At 37.0% G+C, this 18,809-nt stretch overlaps 1 protein-coding gene across 2 annotated transcripts in view; it reads left to right on the top strand.

The window, feature by feature from the left end:
* GPR141 (G protein-coupled receptor 141) overlaps positions 1-18,238 on the top strand; it is a 55,441-nt gene extending 37,203 nt beyond the window's left edge. Inside the window, exons 1-2 of one of the 2 annotated variants that reach the window (XM_088832290.1) lie at positions 7,578-7,701; positions 15,356-18,238. In XM_088832290.1, coding sequence (XP_088688416.1) covers positions 15,370-16,281 — 912 coding nt within the window. In that variant the 5' untranslated portion in view covers positions 7,578-7,701; positions 15,356-15,369 and the 3' untranslated portion in view covers positions 16,282-18,238. Of the gene's footprint in view, positions 1-7,577; positions 7,702-15,355 lie in introns of those variants that run through there. The other variant, XM_055420864.2, reaches the window with a different exon arrangement.
* Positions 18,239-18,809: the final 571 nt, after the last annotated feature.

Here is an 18,809-nt window from a genome sequence, read left to right as displayed (position 1 = left end):
TGTGGCATTTGTTTTCTTTAAACATTAGTGATTATTCCTATCTTTTTATTGTTGATTTGACATATAGATGTCATTACTTGCTAACTGACGCCTGAAGTATACAATGTCCTATCCACTCCTAGAGTTTTCAAGTTTTGTTTAGTTTGGGGGTTAATCTTCCTAGGTGGAATCAACTTGTACCAGTCCATGTAGCATTTAAACTTAATCAGCTTAATAGCCTACTATAGTATCAATTTTTGTCATGCCTTCCTCCAGTCCTTCCTTCATTCTGTTGCCAAAAGTAAGCTTTTGCAATTGAAATATTAAAATGTTGATATTTAAAATTTTGAATCTAATTTTCAGGATACAATAGGAAATCCTGAGTGGGGACATGTTTATATGGTAGGCCTCATCTATAGATATTCACTTATTTTTCTACTCATTTACTAATGTTCCTGGCATATCAGATTATTGGTATTTTCCTGAACATGCATCCATGCCTTCTCTAAGACTCTTGTCTTCACCCAGAGTGCTCTACTTCTTCCTCTCCGCGTCTGGAACTTCAGTGCCTCCTTCAGGATCCAGCACCTGGTACCTATATGGGCCCCAGCAATATCCATTGCTATGACATTTTGATGCCTCCACTTTCCACTATTTGTTAAATATATTACTCCCCCTTTCTGGACTCTTGTGGCATTTTCAGTGTACCTGTAGGTATTGTATTGACAAGTAATTTATGTACCACTTTCTCCTGTCCCAGACAAAAGGAGATTTAAATGCAGGGAGGGATGGGATATGTTTTATTAAATGTAGAATATTAACTGCCTACCATATGAAAGATACTTTAAATGATGTGATTTGTTTATTAAATGAAGTAAGAAATCCCAAAGTAGATTCTAGATGCTCTTCTTGAAAGGAGGGGTGGTCCCGAGACCCGTAATCTATGCACTCATGAAGATATAGATTGCCTAATGCCATTTTGTAGGACTCTACAGCTTTTTTTTTTTTTTTAGGATTCTCATTTCATAGACTTGCCTCTGATGTTAGTTCTATCATGGATTCCTTATCAAACAGCCACAGAAGCCACTTCTTGTCTTACTGCTAATATTGAGGTAGTTTTCCATCCAAGGGCATTGACCACTTGGCCACCAGGGAATTCCCCCAAAATGGGGGAGAATGGGAGAAGGCAGAGATTGGAGTTTGAGGTTGAGCTGTACTTCAGGGGTCAATCACAGAGATAAAGAAGAGCTCACTGTCCAAGATAAGGAGGTTCCCGGAGGGCCAGGGAGGCAGTCCTGCTCTCTTAGGAGACTGCTCTGGGCCATATTTATTCTAAGATCCTGACATCAGCTACAGAATTAGATCTAAATTTGGTCCTTCCAAAGCTATGCTTAATAAGGTCAAGGTGGTTTTTCCACCCTTATCTCCCCTTTCAGTTAAAAACTCAAGCCTACTATAAAAAATATCTTATTAGTTCTGAAAGAAATTCAGCATTAAAAACAGATATACAAATGCCTAAAATAAAGACTTAAAATGGGAATTAAGGAAGAAACAAACCAACAAAAAAAGAATGAGATGCTTAGGTGAAGCAATAAAGCAGCTGAGAATGTATAAGGGATTGGAGGGTGGGGGCCTGAAGGAAAAAGAATCTGAGTTTGGACCTCAGGAATGTTCAGGAGAGAATGAACAGGGTAGACTGTCTGGGCAAGGGGAAATACAGTGAAGACATATGGGTGACATATCTGAATAACAGCAGCAAATAAGTGCTATAGGTATTGCTCTAAAAAGTTTCCTGGCTCCTTGGATTTACAAATGGATCATCTCCATGGAAGCATAAACTATATCCCTTACTTTCTTTCAGGTCTTACAAAGGTCAACTGCACTCTTTTGTAACCAGTTCATATTATATTAGACAATCAACTGGGTAAATCATTATATTTGTATTATTTCCAGGTATAAAGACTCTCTGCCATACTAGTCAGCTCAAGGCCTGTAAGTGATGATGGCACGGTTGGCTGGGATTCTAAGGGCCTACCTTCTTCCTCTTCTTCTCTCCCTTTGCCTTCTTCTCCTTATTCTTTTCATTTTTCCTGTTGCTTCTCTGTCCTTCTGTCCCCCATTTTCTCAAATTCTCCCTTTATCTTTCATAACCTCTTTCAATCATTACAGGTATACTTGCCACTGGTGCATGTCTGTGTGCCTAATAAGTCGCTTCAGTTGTGTCCGACTCTGCAACCCCACAGGCTGTAGCCCACCAGGCTCTTCTGTCCATGGGGATTCTCTAGGCAAGAATACCAGAGTGGGTTGCCATGTCCTCCTCCAGGGAGCCTTCCTAACCTGGGATTGAACCCATGTCTCCTATAGTTCCTGCACTGCAGGAAGACTCTTTACCACTTAGCCACTGGTTACCATGCGGTAAGTTATTGGGCTGGGGCTCACATTATATTTTTCTGCAAAAATTGGGGGTGAGGTGGAGTCTTTTTTAAAATTAATTAATTAATTTGAGTTAGAGCTCTTAAATAATAACTAGTGTGTCTCAAACATTTGATCTGGCTGTCTTCTATGTTTCAAGTGCATCTTCTTCAAAATGTCTTTGTCCCAAAGCACAGGGCAGATTTCCAGACCTGAGCCTGAATACTTACAAATCCAAACACACAGCATCTAAACTTGACATTCAGGGAAAGAAACAGCTTCTCAGTTAATGAGAGACGATGCACTATCCGTAGGGGTTTAGCGAACCTTGCTTGGCGAGTTCTGTATATAACACACATTGAAGCCCTTGGCTGAGCTTGCTCTTGAGTGAGCATTGTGACTGTGTGAGCCGGCTCTGTTGTTCCAGGTCCCCAGGTACTGCCTTCCAGGCTCATCTGTCACAGATTTCACTGCTTCTCTCAGACATCCTCTCGATTTTCCCCATGTAGGGACTGTTCCTACTAGAAAACTATTGTTCTGCAGTGAAGCACTGGAAACATTTCTGAATGGCATTTACTATTTTTGTGTGTGCTCAAAGTTTTTGAAATGAAGGCGTTTCTTTCTAAGACTTTTAAGCTTTGAAATTCCAATTTTGTGCAAAAACTTGAGATAACCCCACTCTTTGTGGGTATCCAACTCTAACACATAAAGTAATAGATCAGGAAAGATTTAATTGTCCAGGTTCAAACAAATCTGTTTACTTTGTTTAAACTGATGTTGTTATTGAAGTAAGCTGTAGAAAGAAATTTGACATAAGAAAAACATGACATTGCTCATAATGCAAGTGAGAACTTGTCTGAAGATTTCAATATTTCAACTTTCATTTGCAGAATATAATTCCCTAATGTAATATTCATCAGTTCAGTTCAGTTCAGTTCAGTCGCTCAGTCGTGTCCGACTCTCCGCAACCCCATGAATCACAGCACGCCAGGCCTCCCTGTCCATCACCAACTCCCGGAGTTCACTCAAACTCATGTCCACAGAGTTGGTGATATCATCCAGCCATCTCATTCTCGGTCGTCCCCTTCTCCTCCCGCCCCCAACATTTCCCAGCATCAGAGTCTTTTCCAGTGAGTCAACTCGTCGCATGAGGTGGCCAAAGTATTGCAGTTTCAGCTTTAGCATCAGTCCTTCCAATGAACACCCAGGATCGATCTCCCTTAGAATGGACTGGTTGGATCTCTTTGTGGTACAAGGGACTCTCAAGAGTCTTCTCCAACACCACAGTTCAAAAGCATCAATTCTTCGGCGATCAGCTTTCTTCACAGTCCAACTCTCACATCCGTACATGACCACGGGAAAAACCATTGCCTTGACTAGACGGACCTTGGTTGGCAAAGTAATGTCTCTGCTTTTTAATATGCTGTCAAGGTTGGTCATAACTTTCCTTCCAAGGAGTAAGCGTCTTTTAATTTCATGGCTGCAATCAGCATCTGCAGTGATTCTGGAGCCCAAAAAATAGTGCTATTCATCCATGTGCCCACTTCTTCTCAAGCATCGGGACATTGTGAACATGTGGCATGACCCTGTCCCTGCACTGCTATGGAAGTGACTGACAGTGTGGTATTGGACATACACAGTCATGGCTACAAGCAAGTCATGTATGTGGGAAACTTGAGTGTTTCTCTTAATTCTTAGAAAGGAAGAAGGACAGGAGAAAGAAATTTTTATGCTAACTAATTTAAAATGTCTATTAATCACTGGAGTCATATCCCACATGCACAGGAATACTTCTTGGACACATTGTTTTTATTTTTCTTTTTTTTCTTCCAGGAAGAAACTGGGCCCAGATACATATTTGATCTCCCTTACTACCTGTGACTCTCAAAAGTCTTTACTGCTTCATTGTCATCTTTCTCTAGACTCCATTCTAGTTCTGTTTGGCTTTCAAAATCAATGAGCCATCATGGTGGTGGAGGACAATCCTGTGCAATGGAGCAGTCTTCAAGAGAACAAAGAAGAGAAAGTACCATGGAGAAGGGGGCAAAGAGGAAGAGAGTCTTAAAAAAGAACATGCTCGAGGAAGAAAGAGGCTTTAAACCTCTCTTCGCATTGTTACCGGAGTGGAGCTGGGTTCCTTGGCAGCGATGTGAGTGAGAGAGTGTCCCCTGCAGGCAGACTGGGAGAGTGCATGGCACAGCTTAGCTGAGAGATCGGGCAGAGTGCAGCCGTTGCATCTAAGGCAGACCATCTGGGAGTCTTGCACAATACCTGATGAGCGCGAATGCAAAAATTCTTAACAAAGCATTAACAAACCAAATTCAACAGTACATTGAAAGAATCATACATCACGGCCAAGCGAAATTTATCCCTCTATGCAAGAGCGGCTCAGTATACAAAACACCAGTCTACGTGATACACCTCATGAGGGACAGAAATCACACGATCATCTCAAGAGATGCAGAAAAAGCATTTGATAAAATTCAACACACTTTCATGACAAAAACTATCAAAAAATTATGTGTAGAGGGAACTTATCTCAACACAATAAATGCCACATATGAAAAATCCAGAGCTAAAATCAGACTCAATGGTGAAAAGCTGAAATATTTTCCTGTAAGATCTAGAACAAGGCAAAGATGCCCATTTTTGCTGTTTCTATTCAGCATAGTACTGAAATTAAGGATAAATTTAAAAAGCAGTTAAAAGAAATAAAAAGATCAAGGAAAAGAAACAAAAAGCATCTAAATTGGAAAGAAGAAAAATTGTCTGTTTGCAGATAATGTTACCTTATATGTAGAAAACTGTAAAGATTCTACAGAAAACCCTGTTAGAACTAATTAATGAATTCATTAATGTTACACTACACAAAACCAACATATAAAAAGTCAGTTGAATTTCAATAAGCTAATAATAAAATATTTGAAACAGAAATTAAGGAAACAATCCCATTAACAATAGCAGGAAAAAATGAAATAAAATAGGAATAAACTTAACCAAGGGGGTAAAAAACTTGTACACTGAAAATTATACAATAGTGATGAAAGAAATTAAAGCAGACAGAAACAAGCAGAAATATTCCGCATTCATGGATTAAAAGACGTAATATTATTAAAATTACTACTTATAGTAATCCATACTAGTGTTAAGTGATTTGCAGACTTAATATAATCTCTATCAAAATCTCGGTGGCATTTTTTTACAGAAAAAGAAAAAAGTCCTAAAACCATATGAAACAACAAAAGACTCTGAGTAGCCAAAGTCATTTTGAGCAAGAAGAACAAAGCTGGAGGCAACACATTTTCTGATTTCAAAATGTATGACAAAGCTACCATACAAAGCTGTAATACAAAACATATTACAATGTAATGCAAATAGTATACTACTGGCAAATAAGCAGACACATAGACAGAACAGAATAGAGAGCCTGGAAATAAACCCATGCATGTACATCAACTGATCTTTGACAACAATACACGATGGGGAAAGGGTAGCTCTCTTTAATAAATCATCTTGGAAAACCGGATTCAAAAGAATGAAATTGAAGCCTCATCTTAGACTACACACAAAAGTTAACTCAAAATGGATTAAAGACTGAATTGTAAGACCTGAAACCACAAAACTCCTAGAAGAAAACATATGGTAAAAGCCTCTTGGCCTTGGAAAAGAATTCTTGGATGTGACATCAAAAGCGCAGACAACAAAAGCAAAAATAAACAAGCGGGATTATGTTACACTAAAAAGTGTCTGCACAGCAAGGGAAGCCATCAACAAAATGAAAAGGCAGGGATTGCGGGGAAGGGAAAACAGGGAAGTGTTAGTCAAAGGGTACAACATTTTAGTTATACAAGATGAATAAATCCTAGAAATCTGTAAAGCATAGAGGTTATAGCTAGCAATACTGTATTGTAGTCTTAAAAATTTGCTAAGGGGATAGAGCTTATGTTAAGTTTTCATGCATAATAATAAGTAAAGAAGGCAGGATGAATTTTTTAAATTGGAGGATAATTAGTTTACAATATTGTGATGGTTTTTGCCATACATCAACATGAATCAGCATTAGGCATACATATGTCCCCTCCCTCTTGAACCCTATTCCCACTCCCCTCCTCATCCAACCCCTCTGGGTTGTCACAGAGCACTGGCTTTGGGTTCCCTGGGTCATACATGGAATCCACACTGGCTATCCATTTTACATATGGTAATGTTATATTTCAATGCTATTCTCCCAAATCATCCCACCGTCTAATACCCTCACTGCATTCAAAATATCTTTGTCCTCTTTGCTGCCCTGGAAGTAGGATCATCAATCCTATCTTTCTAGATTCCATATACATGTGTTAATATATGATATTTGTCTTTCTATTTCTGACTTTGGAGAAGGAAATGGCAACCCACTCCAGTACTCTTGCCTAGAAAATGCCATGGACGGAGGAGCCTGGTAGGCTGCAGTCCATGGGATCACTAGGAGTCTTACTTTACTCTGTATAATAGGCTCTAAGTTCATCCACCTCATCCACCTTAGAACAGACTCAAATGTGTTCCTTTTTATAGCTGAATAATATGTACCACAACTTCCTTATCCATTCATCTGCCAATCGACGTCTAGGTTTCTTCCATCTCCTAGCTGTTTTAAATAGTGCTGCAAGGAACTCTGGGGTACATGAGTCTTTTTTAGTCCTGGTTTCCTCAGGATATAAGCCCAGTGTGAGATTGCTGGGTCATATGGAAATTTTTGAAGGTGATGGACCAACTTATGGCATGGATGATGACTGTGGTGTATGCATATCTTTAAAGTCATTGAATTGTATACATGAATGTATATAGCTTTTTGTATGTCGATCATACTTCAATAAAATCTTTTTTTTTGAAAAGAGCAATGGAAAGAAAATTAAGTGAGTAAATATAAATGTCTATTGATTATTAACTGCACAATACAATAATAATATATTGTGGAGTTTAAAATGCATGCAGAATTAAAATATATAGAAATAAAATGAAAGTAGAGACAGCAGCAGCAGAGAGTAAATGGAATTAAAATGTTCTGAATTTGTATCAATAGGAGGGAAGTGGCTAGAGTAATAATTTATATCAGGGTTGTTGTTGTTTGGTTGCTAAGTTGTGATCAACTTTTTTCAACCCCATGTACTCACCAGGTTCCTCTGTCCATGGGATTCTCCAGGCAAGAATACTGGAGTGGGTTGCCATTTCCTTCTCCAGGGGATCTTCCTGATCTGGGGATCAAACCTGTTTCTCCTGAATTGGCAGGCAGATTCTTTACTGCTGAACCACCAAGGAAGCCCATAATAGGTAAAAGGATGCATGTTATATCTCTAGGGTTATCACTACCAAAAAATAGAAAAATATATAACTAAGAAGTTAATAGAGGAGGAAGGGATGAAATAAAACATACTTGAATAATCCAAAGGAAGGCAGAGAAAGAGGGAAAGAGACATTACATGGATGGTTGAGTCAAACAGAAAATAAAATTAAGATGATATATTAGACACAACTTCAATCAGAAGTTCCATCAAATGTAAATAAACAGTTGAAATAAGAAGAGCTGTTAGACTGAATTTAAGAAACAAGACCCAACTATATGATATTTACAAAGACACATTTTAAATGTTAGAACCATAAAGGTTTACAAATAAAAGGATAGAAAAAAGATATAAAGTACAAATAAATACTTAACAAAAAAAAAGGCTTGGCATATTATAAAAAGTAGATATTAAGGAAGAATAATTTTGGAAATAAAGGAGACATTTTATGATTAATATATACAATCACTATTTTAAACTTTTATGGTCTAATAACATAGTGTAGAAACATATGAAATAAAAGTTGACAGAATGAAAAGAATACTGCATAATCTATAATAAGTATATAAAATTTTAACAAACCACTCTCAATTGTTGCTAGAATCGAGACAGAAAACCCCCATAAAACAGTGTATATATGAAAGATTTAGATAATAAAAATAAATTTAATCTCAGTTGAATACATAGAATACTGAAAGAAATAACCTCAATTATACACAAAGTCTTTTAGAAAATGGTAAATGAGAGAACATTTCTAAGCTCATTTTTGAGACCAGCAAAACCTTTTTATACCTGATACGGGCATTGAGGAGAGAATTATAGATCAATCTCTTTCACAAGTGAAGCAAAATTCTATACAAAATACTAACACATCAAATAAGCTGATATATTAATGAAGTTTATATGTAACATCAAAGTGTGTGTTAGTTGGTCAGTTGTGTCTGACTCTTTGTGATGCTATGCTTTGTAGATCACCAGGTTCCTCTATGGGATTCCCTGGACAAGAATACGGGAGTGGGTCGCCATACCCTTCTCCAGGGTATCTTCCCAACCCAGGAATTGAACCTTGCTTCAAAATGGGTTTTATTCCAGCTTCACAAGTATGGAACATGTACAAATCAATCACTAATCCACCACACTAAACAGAAAAGGGAGAAATATCATATGATTATTTCAATCAATATTTTTTAAAAAACATATAAAATACTTCTATATAGAAAATCACAAGACATCATTGAGACAAATTAAAGAAGATATAAAAACATGGAGGGATATATTTTGTTTGGTGATTAGAAGACTCAGTGTTGAAAAGCTATTACTATCTGTTTAAAGCCATCAGTTTCTATAATTTTAATGTAGATTCATTAAAAACACCATAAGTTTTATTAACCAGATTTTAGAACTTGTATGGAAATGTAGAATATCAAGTATAGCTCAGGGGATCTTAAGGAAAAGAAAGTTAAAAAAATTAGACTACCTGATATGAAAATTTACTATACCACAAGAGTGATTTAAACAGTGTGGTTCTGGCACATGTGTAGATTAATAAACCAGCAGAAATTATCAGAGACTTAAAAAAGGGCTAAATTGACTCATATGTGGTCACCTGATTTATGACACAGTTTAGTGAGGGTGGGAATGATATTTCCAATTAATGATTCTGAGTCAATTGCTTATCCATATAGGAAAAAATAATCATGGCTCCTACCTTACATTATATTAAAAAATCTGTTCTAGATAAACTGTATATGTTAAAAAGAAGAAGAAGAAAATACTAGTATACTAGGTTAAGATAGTATACTATCCTTATTACTTTTGAGTAGCCAGGCTCCTTACCAGGACATGAAGGTGCTGACTCTGTTAAATTACCAATTTAACAAACTGGAAATACCAAAAAGTAGATATTCTGTTCATCACAAGATACCTATTAAGAAGTTAAAAGGAAAGTGGAAGAAGATATTTACAATACATATCACTAATAAAGGAGTGATATCTAGGCTACATAAAGACTACTACCAATCAATAAGAAAGAAGCAGACGACTTAAATAGAAATACGGTGAAAGACTTCAAAAGGCACTTCACAAAACAGAATATCTAAGTGTCCAACAGATACATATGAATGTGCTCATCTTTATTATTCAGTAAGTAAATGCAGATCAAAACCGCATGAAATACAATGACATCTATCTACAAAGGCAAAAATTAAAAGGACAGAAAATTCTGAATATTCTGGAGACTGTGGAGCACTGAAATTTTTTTGTACTGTTAGTGAGAATTTATATCAGAAACTGTTTGTGGGTTTCACTGAAACAGAACAAATACACACCCTACAATCATCAGTTACACACTTAGGTAAATTCCCAACAGAATTTGGGAATTTATTTATTTTCACAAAAGATGAAATGAATACTTATTTTCACAAAAGAAATTTATAAGAATGTTCAAAGTAGCATTATTTATTTATATTTTATACTGGAGTATAGTTGATTTACAATGTTGTGGTAGTTTCAGGGGTACAGGAAAGTTATTTAGTTACACCTGTACTTATATCTGGCTTTCCAGGTGGCGCTAGTGGTAAAGAACCCTCCTGCCAATGCAGAAGACTTAAGAGGTGCTGGTTTGATCCCTGGGTCAGGAAGATACCCTGAAGGAGGAAATGGCAACCCACTCCAGTATTCTTTCCTGGAAATTCCATGGACAGAGAAGTCTGGCGGGTTACATACAGTCCATGGGGTTGCAAAGAGTCGGACACAACTAAAGCGACTTAGCACATAACATATATATCTATTCTTTTTCAGATTCTTTTCCCATATAGGTTATTACAGAGTATTAAGTAGAGTTCCCTGTGCTATACAGTAGATCCTTGTTGATTATCTATTTATATATAGTACTGTGTATATGTTAACCACAGACTCCTAATTTATCCCCCACACTCATCTTTCCCCTTTGGCAACTGTAAGTTTCTTTTCTAAGTCTGTGAGTTTATTTCTGTTTTGTAAATAAGTTCATTTGTATCATTTTTTAGATTCCACATATAAGTGAGATCATATATTTGTCTTTGAACTACTTCAGTTGATATGATAATGTCTAGGTCCATCCATGTTGCTGCAAATGGCATTAATTCATTCCTTTTATGGCTAATAATATTCCATTGTATGTATATGTACCACATCTTATTCATCCATTCATTTGTTGATGGGCATTTGGGTTACTTTCATATCTTGGCTATTGTAAATAATGCTGCAATGAACATTGAGGTGCATGTATCTTTTAGAAGTATGGTTTTCTCTGGATGCATGCCCAGGAGTGGGATTTCTGGATCATATGGTAGCTTTATTTTTATTTTTTTAAGGAACCCCCATAGTGTTCTCCCTAGTGGCTGTACCAACTTACATTCTCACTAAGGGTGTAGGATGGTTCCCTTTTCTCCACACCCTCATGTGCTTTTTGGCCATCTATATACTTTCTTTGGAGAAATGTCTGTTTAGATCTCCTGCGTATTTTTTGTTTGGGTTGTTTGTTTTTTTAATATTGAGCTGCATGAGCTATTTGTATATTTTGGAGATTAATCCCTTCTTGGTCACATTGTTTGCAAATATTTTCTGCCATTCTCTGGGTTGTCTTTTCATTGCTTATGGTTTATAGTGTTATTTATAATAGCTCTATAAGTGGAAATAATGCTATTGTCCATAAACAATAGAATGGGTAAATTGTGAAATATTCATGCAATGATACAATGTCTTAAATAAAACTATACACATGAATGAATCTTAAAGCATAATGCTGAGTGCACTGAACTAGATACACACAAAAAAGGACACTGAATTTATATAAAATTCAAAGTAGACAAACCTATTATATGGTTTTAGCTGTCAGGATAGTGATTGTCTTTGGTGAGGGTATGGTTAAAATTCACTGAACTGTATACCTATATCTGAGCACTGTACTATAAGTATGTTCTGTTCAGTCACTCAGTCGTGTCCGACTCTTTGCGACCCCGGGACTGTAGCCTACCAGGCTTCTCCATCCATGGGATTCTCCAGGCAAGAATACTGGAGTGGGTTACCATTTCCTTCTCCAGGGGATCTTCCCGACCCAGGGATCGAACCCGGGTCTCCCGCATTGGAGGCAGACGCGTTAACCTCTGAGCCACCAGGGAAGCCCTTATAAGTATGTTAGTTTTCAATAATGATGTTTACATTAATTTAAATAACTTCATTAGATTATATGAATACAAATGAAAACCCAGTTCTTCCCTCCTCAGTCTTGTTGAGAAGGCAGAAATGTGAGTGACATAGTAGAGATAAGCGTGGTTGGTGTGTTCCACGGGACAAGGGGGGATTACACACAGCCTGAATTGAGAATGGAGGTTAGTAAGGCTTTTCGGGAGAAATGATGACTCAGTTGGTCCTTAGAATAGGAATTAACAAGGCATATCATGGTTGTTACTTGCAGACAATAGAACCCACTTCAGCTGGTCTAAGCAGAAGGTGTTTATTAGAAGGTAACAAGTTACAAAATATCATGGAATATCTGGGAACCAGGCTTGGCTACTACAAAGGCATGATCCACATAGATCGAGAAAAAAATCTAATTCCACTATGAAATTAATAGCAGAAACATCATTGACTCTATTGCTTTCTGAAGTCCATGATATATAGTACAGATTCCTGTGCCACTACTGTCCCAGAGAAACCAGACATTTCTACTACTGTCTTGCCAAATAACCTAATCTCTCCATACACTGACATCCTTCACTTTTGCCTCCAAGTTTTGCAGTAGTGCAACAAACTAGTAGAAACTAGCTCACTTACAAGCACTATAACTGCAGAAAACCGTACACAAATTTTCTGACAGACCAGAAAGAGTCGGAATGGATGTTGAATGAGCTAATGTATGGGATCTGCTGTAAATCAAGTAAAAGGAATAGGAACATAAGAAATCCAGAAAGAAGGAAGAGCAGCTTTTAAGATATATTGGCATACAGCTATGTGAGTAGAACCAAATATCTTCATGGCCTCCCTTCCTTCTTACGTCAGAAGCTGCACAACTTGCTTCTCCACAATGCAGGAGTTTGTGTATTTCAGAGTGTGTGTGTGTAACTCTCAATAACTTAGCAAATGATATCTGGACTAAGGCTTAGTTTCTTCATCTGAAAATCAGTATGGTGATACATATTAATACACAAAGCACAGGACTTCTTTGAGGGTTAAATGAGCCCACGCTCAGCTAAGCATCTCATGTAGTACCTGATATATACAAGAGATGTAACATAAACTTCTTTTATCTGAAAGAGAGAGATTATGGCAGTTGGTGAGAAAGGAGGACTTGAGAGGGATGATGTGCAACTGATCATAATTTCTTCTTTTAGAAGCTGAACCTTCTAGGTAAATAACCGGAAAAAAATGAAAAACAGAACTTATGATGGCACAGTCCTCCTTGATTCAGATACGAGCAAAATATAATTTCACATTTACCTGATGGAACTACTTTTCTACAGAGAAAAATAAAAAGTGAGTTCAGAGATTACACATCACACAGAGCCAGTATAACAGGAGGCAAGTTTTAATGTCAGTTACATGGAAATCCTTTTCCATACCCAGGAAAGCAGAGGCTCTCTGGGGCCAGGTTATTACTATTTTTTATTTAGTCCTACTGAGCTATAAGTTATATGCAAGAAAATTCACCAATATTAAGTGTACAGATCATTGAGCTTTGACAAATAACTACAACACAATATAAAACATCCCATCATCCCGTAATTTCCCCCAGGCTCCTCTGAAGTCAGTCCCTTCACCGGCAAACTGGGCCCTGAGCTACACTGATCCTTCTGACACATTGGTTTTGATTTTCTAGAAAAAGAAATCATTCAGCATGTAGTCTTTTGTGGCTGGCAGCTTTTATTTAGTGTGGTATTCTCCACTTTATCACTGCCCCTCTAAAGAGCCTTTCTATACCTATTTCCCTGATTATCTCTCCCCCTCTTAAGAAATTTTAATACCACAGATATATTGTTTGTGTGCTTATATACTACACGTATACCTGCATTTTATACACTAAAAATAAGGTTTTTCACACCCCCAGAACAAACATTTTTCCCTTTGGAGGCAATATTGCCCAATTGAGAACACATGATTTAGTATGAGGATTTTTTGATTCATCAGTATTATATCAAAATTTGGTTCATTTTTATTTTTTTGTAAGTTTGATTGTATGAAGAGACATTCAAGAATGAATAGAATAATTGTGAATGTGTTACAAAGGTCAGGTATTAACCGCATAATTCAATTACTGTTCTTCCTTAACTTAGATCCTTGTTGTCCCTGATATTAGTAAACAGACCTCTTATCACACAGTTGTTCAAGCAAGAAATCTAGGAGTGATTGAGATACTTCCTTTCCCTTCATTTCTCCATATACAATTAATGTCAAATCCTGTCAATTTAACCTCTAGATTATTTCTTGAATCTGGTCTCAAGGGATTGGATTTTGCTATAACCCAGAACATTCTAGACACGTTAATAATTTTGATTTTTACCTTAAAAGAAATGGGAGGCCACTGAAGGAATTTAAATAAGAAAATGAAGTGACTGGATTAGTGTAATTAAAAATTAATATGTCTTTTATTTAGTAAATAGCAATTTAGAATGTAGATAATAATTAAATCACTTCCCAGGTGGCACAGTGATCAAGAATCCACCTCCCAAAGCAAGAGACGCGAGAAACGGGGGTTCAGTCCCTGGGTTGGGAAGATCCCCTGGAGGAGGAAATGGCAACCAGTATTCTTGTCTGGAAAATGCCATGGACAGAAGAGCCTGGCGGGTTAACAGTCCATGGGGTTGCGAAGAGGTGGACATGACTGAGTGACTGGCACACACACAATAATTAGAAGGGACAAAGACCATATAGGGAAAGGATCTTTCAGAAGTCCAGAGGAAAACTGATAGTGGTTCTTTTATGAATTTAAGGGTGGGTGATGGGAAAATTGGGAGACATGCTATGGTCTCAGGGGGGCCCATGATAAGAACTTAGTCAAGCTCTCACTATTAGACGATAATGTAACTGTGATGAAAAATTCAGATAAATCCTATTTCTTGCTGCTGCCTTGATTTAGTCTTTCTTTTCTTTTTTGCCAAACAAATCATATCTTAAAGAAATAAAGTATAAATATTCTTGGATCATTTGCTGATGAATTGGAAAGAATCAGAGAATTAGAATGATACTTAAAAGAAGAAAACATTTGTGTACTTAATGCATCCGCTTTCCTTTCTGTCCATCTTAGGATATCCCCGGCCCCCAACCCCCCGCAGTGGTTACTGCAATACTAGTATCTATGTATCAACTTCAAATGGTCTGAAATCAAGCTTTATGCAAATAGTTTTGACTGTGTAGATATACACATATCTCTGGGGGCCTCTCAAAGTGGTCTTTAAACTATTAAAGGTCAAGAATCAATGACTTACTGTGTTTTCAGTGTAGAGTACCCAGAAATGCATATGGCAATAGTTCTCATTCTTAAGGTATATAAGGTTTACATCACGTAAACAGAAAAATGACAAAGTCACACTACCAGTTTAATGGAAACAAAATATGAACAAAATTCTGGAAGCTTGTTAGTTATACTGGTGCTTTATCTCTTCCAGGTGACTTCTGAAGCATGGCTGCCTACAATACTTCCTCCTGCGATGACCCTATATTGACACCCCATTTAACCAGGCTCTACTTTGTAGTGCTGATTGGAGGGCTGATGGGCATCATCTCCATTTTGTTCCTGCTTGTGAAAATGAACACCCGGTCTGTGACCACCACAGCAGTCATTAATCTGGTGGTGGTCCACAGTGTTTTTCTGCTCACAGTGCCTTTTCGTTTGACCTACCTCATCAAGCACACTTGGACATTTGGGTTGTCTTTCTGCAGGTTTGTGAGTGCCATGCTGCACATCCACATGTACCTCACATTCCTGTTCTATATGGTGATTCTAGTCATCAGGTACCTCATTTTCTTCAAGTACAAGGACAAAGTGGAATTCTATAGAAAACTACATGCTGTGGCTGCCAGCACCGCCCTGTGGCTCCTGGTGATTATCATTGTGGTACCCCTGGTTGTTTCTCAGTATGGAATTCGTGAGGGCTACGACAGCCACCACTGTTTCATATTCCACAAAGAGCTTACTCATGAATATGTGCAAGCCATCAATTACATGGTAGTCGCTATTGTCATAATCATCGCAGTGATTCTCTTGGTCCTCCAAACCATCATCATTGTGTTGACGGCACGGAAGCTTGGGCACTTCTTACTATCCCATCAAGAGTTCTGGGCGCAGTTGAAAAATCTGTTTTTTATAGGAGTCATTCTTATTTGCTTCCTTCCCTACCAGTGCTTTCGAATTTATTACTTGTACACTGTGGCACACTCAAGAGACTGTAAGTACAATGTTGCATTTTATAATGAAATCTTCTTGAGTGTAACCGCGATTAGCTGCTTTGATCTGCTGCTTTTTGTTCTTGGGGGAAGCCACTGGTTTAAGCAAAAGATAATTGACCTATGGAATTGTCTTCTGTGCCATTAGCCACAGACTACAGTATTCAACATTCCCTCCTTAATATTGACAGTAAAAACAGGAATGCCTATTTCCTTACTTGATCAAAACCATGTCTTGGTGCAACCAAACAAGAGGACTGTAAAATGTCAGAGCATTCATTTCAGCTTTTGTTTAATTCTTATCATCTCTGAATGATACATATACAAAGACTCGTGATGTTCAATCTATCTGGAGTTGCAATACTGCATTATTTTCCAATATAAAATGTCTACTTGGCCCATCCAGGTACTATGGGTCCAATGGTTTTCAAGTTTTACTACCTTATTTTCATTTCCTCAGTTTGAAACATGGCCTTTCCTTAGGTTTTGGACTGGACTCAGCCCTCTAGTTCTTTTCATTCCACTTAAACTTAGGTAAATTAATCCTAGTCATGATTCTACATCAAAGACACAAACTTCAGTTGGCTAACCAGATGAGATGACCATTCAACTCACACTCTCACACACAAAAACAGATGAGGGGGGAGAATAGTATAAACAAAAAAACAAAAAAAACCTTTTTTTAGATTATCAAAACTTTGATGGGAAGTCACCAATCTAGACATCAAGAGAAACAGAACTCTTTGTGACTAAACAAGTTACCTAGATTTGTCTTTTGAAAGATAAGTTGTAAGGATGAGATCACTTTCCTCAATATCTCCAAAAATCATTTAAAAGCTTACTGAATACATCTAAATAATGGTGAAACTGTAACTTAGAGAATAACCCTGACCAATATGCTGCTAGGCATAAAAATTAGTTCTCAAGAGAAGTGATTAAATTTCCCCCCTTTCTGTTTTTTGAAGGATTTCAAGTTGTCTAGGGCCACAAGTTAGGTTTTCCTAGGAGACAGAAAGTTATACTGAAATTTTAGAGTTCCTTTCCTCCCTCAGTTCAGTTCAGTTCAGTTCAGTCTCTCAGTCGTGACCAACTCTTTGCGACCCCATGAATCACAGCACGCTAGGCCTCCCTGTCCATCACCAACTCCCGGAGTTCATTCAGACTCATGTCCATCGAGTCGGTGATGCCATCCAGCCATCTCATTCTCTGTTGTCCCCTTCTCCTCCCACCCCCAATCTTTCCCAGCATCAGAGTCTTTTCCAGTGAGTCAACTCATCGCATGAGGTGGCCAAAGTATTGGAGTTTCAGCTTTAGCATCAGTTATGTGTCTTTAAATAAATGAAAACAATATTCTGAAAAAAGAACTTCTGAGAAATATATAGAAAAACCATTAAGCTAGACTATGAGATGAGACTGCTAAATTGAAACATAGGACTGTGGATTTTTTTCCCTCATGCTCACATTTCTACTATTTCCCTCAAAGTTTCACAATCTGGAAACTTAGCAAAGAACTGATCCTGTTTCCTATTTGATCCTTCAAAATCTGAAGCAATTCTCAGTAGAAAGAAAAGAAATGAGTGAATTAAGGTAATTTTTTTCTTCCCCCAGCAAGGTAAATGTTTAGGATTTAAAGATTTTTCCTTATTTGTTATACCCTATGCATCCACAAATTCATCAAAAGAATAAGAGATATCCTTGTGAGTTTTATGATTACTCAAATTGCTGAGTCATAGAAATTAATTTTGAGGAAGAAAAGTGACAACATACTGCATATGTGACTTATTCAAATTTTTTTCCTGTTTTAAATTTTCTCTTATCCATCTTTTTTCTTTTTAAGTTATAATTATTAAAAAAATTAAAACATTATTTATGAGAATTACATTGTTCCTCTCCTTGTATATCCATGTCTTACTATTATAATGTCTTGTTAGCTTGTAGATTGTATTAATATTATAGTCATTTTCAGTCTTTAAATATTTTGAGGTCAGGCAATTATGCTTTTCTCTGTATTATCATATAATAAAGAGCCTGTTTTATGGACCTATAAGAAATGCTATCCCAAATATAGAAATGCAATGTATAAAATATCTTATTCATTAATATTTACAAAATAAACAAAGATTTCAATTTGTTGGTTCTTTGTCTCTAATTGCTTTGAAAGTGAATCTCATGCAGGAGTAGGAATGACATTGGCCTCTCAGGTTACTTTTGGATATCACAATTATAAAAGAGTACTACTGGCATTTGATGACTGGGGTTAGAGGCTAGCCTTGCACACAATTAAAAATTATCAAGTCTAGCCCCCAATTGAAATAAATAAATTTAAAAAAAAATTATCAAGTCTGTGAAGACTTCCCTGATGGTCCAGTGGCTAAGATGCCATGCTCCCAATGCAGGGGACCCAAGTTAGATTCCACATGCCACAACTAAGACCCAATACAGTCAAAGTAAGAAATATTAAAAAGAAAATTATCAGGTCTTACTCTGTATTAGAATGTTCTTCAAGACATTTGTGAAATAGAACACATGATCATAATAATCAGAGCAGTTACTTAGGTTTTATTCACTTTTCATAAACACATAGTATTTTCTTGGTATTATGTTAATTTTTCAAAATTTCCAGAAGCGTAGCTACCATGGATATTGAGGAAAGATTTTATTCTGTTTTCCTCAGAA

Source organism: Moschus berezovskii, chromosome 3, assembly GCF_049115385.1.
Source record: "Moschus berezovskii isolate FMDL1 chromosome 3, NW_MosBer_1.0, whole genome shotgun sequence".
NCBI classification, from domain to species: Eukaryota; Metazoa; Chordata; class Mammalia; order Artiodactyla; family Moschidae; genus Moschus; species Moschus berezovskii.
Note: the sequence above shows the minus strand (reverse complement) of the source record. Positions and strands in the feature narration are given on the sequence as shown.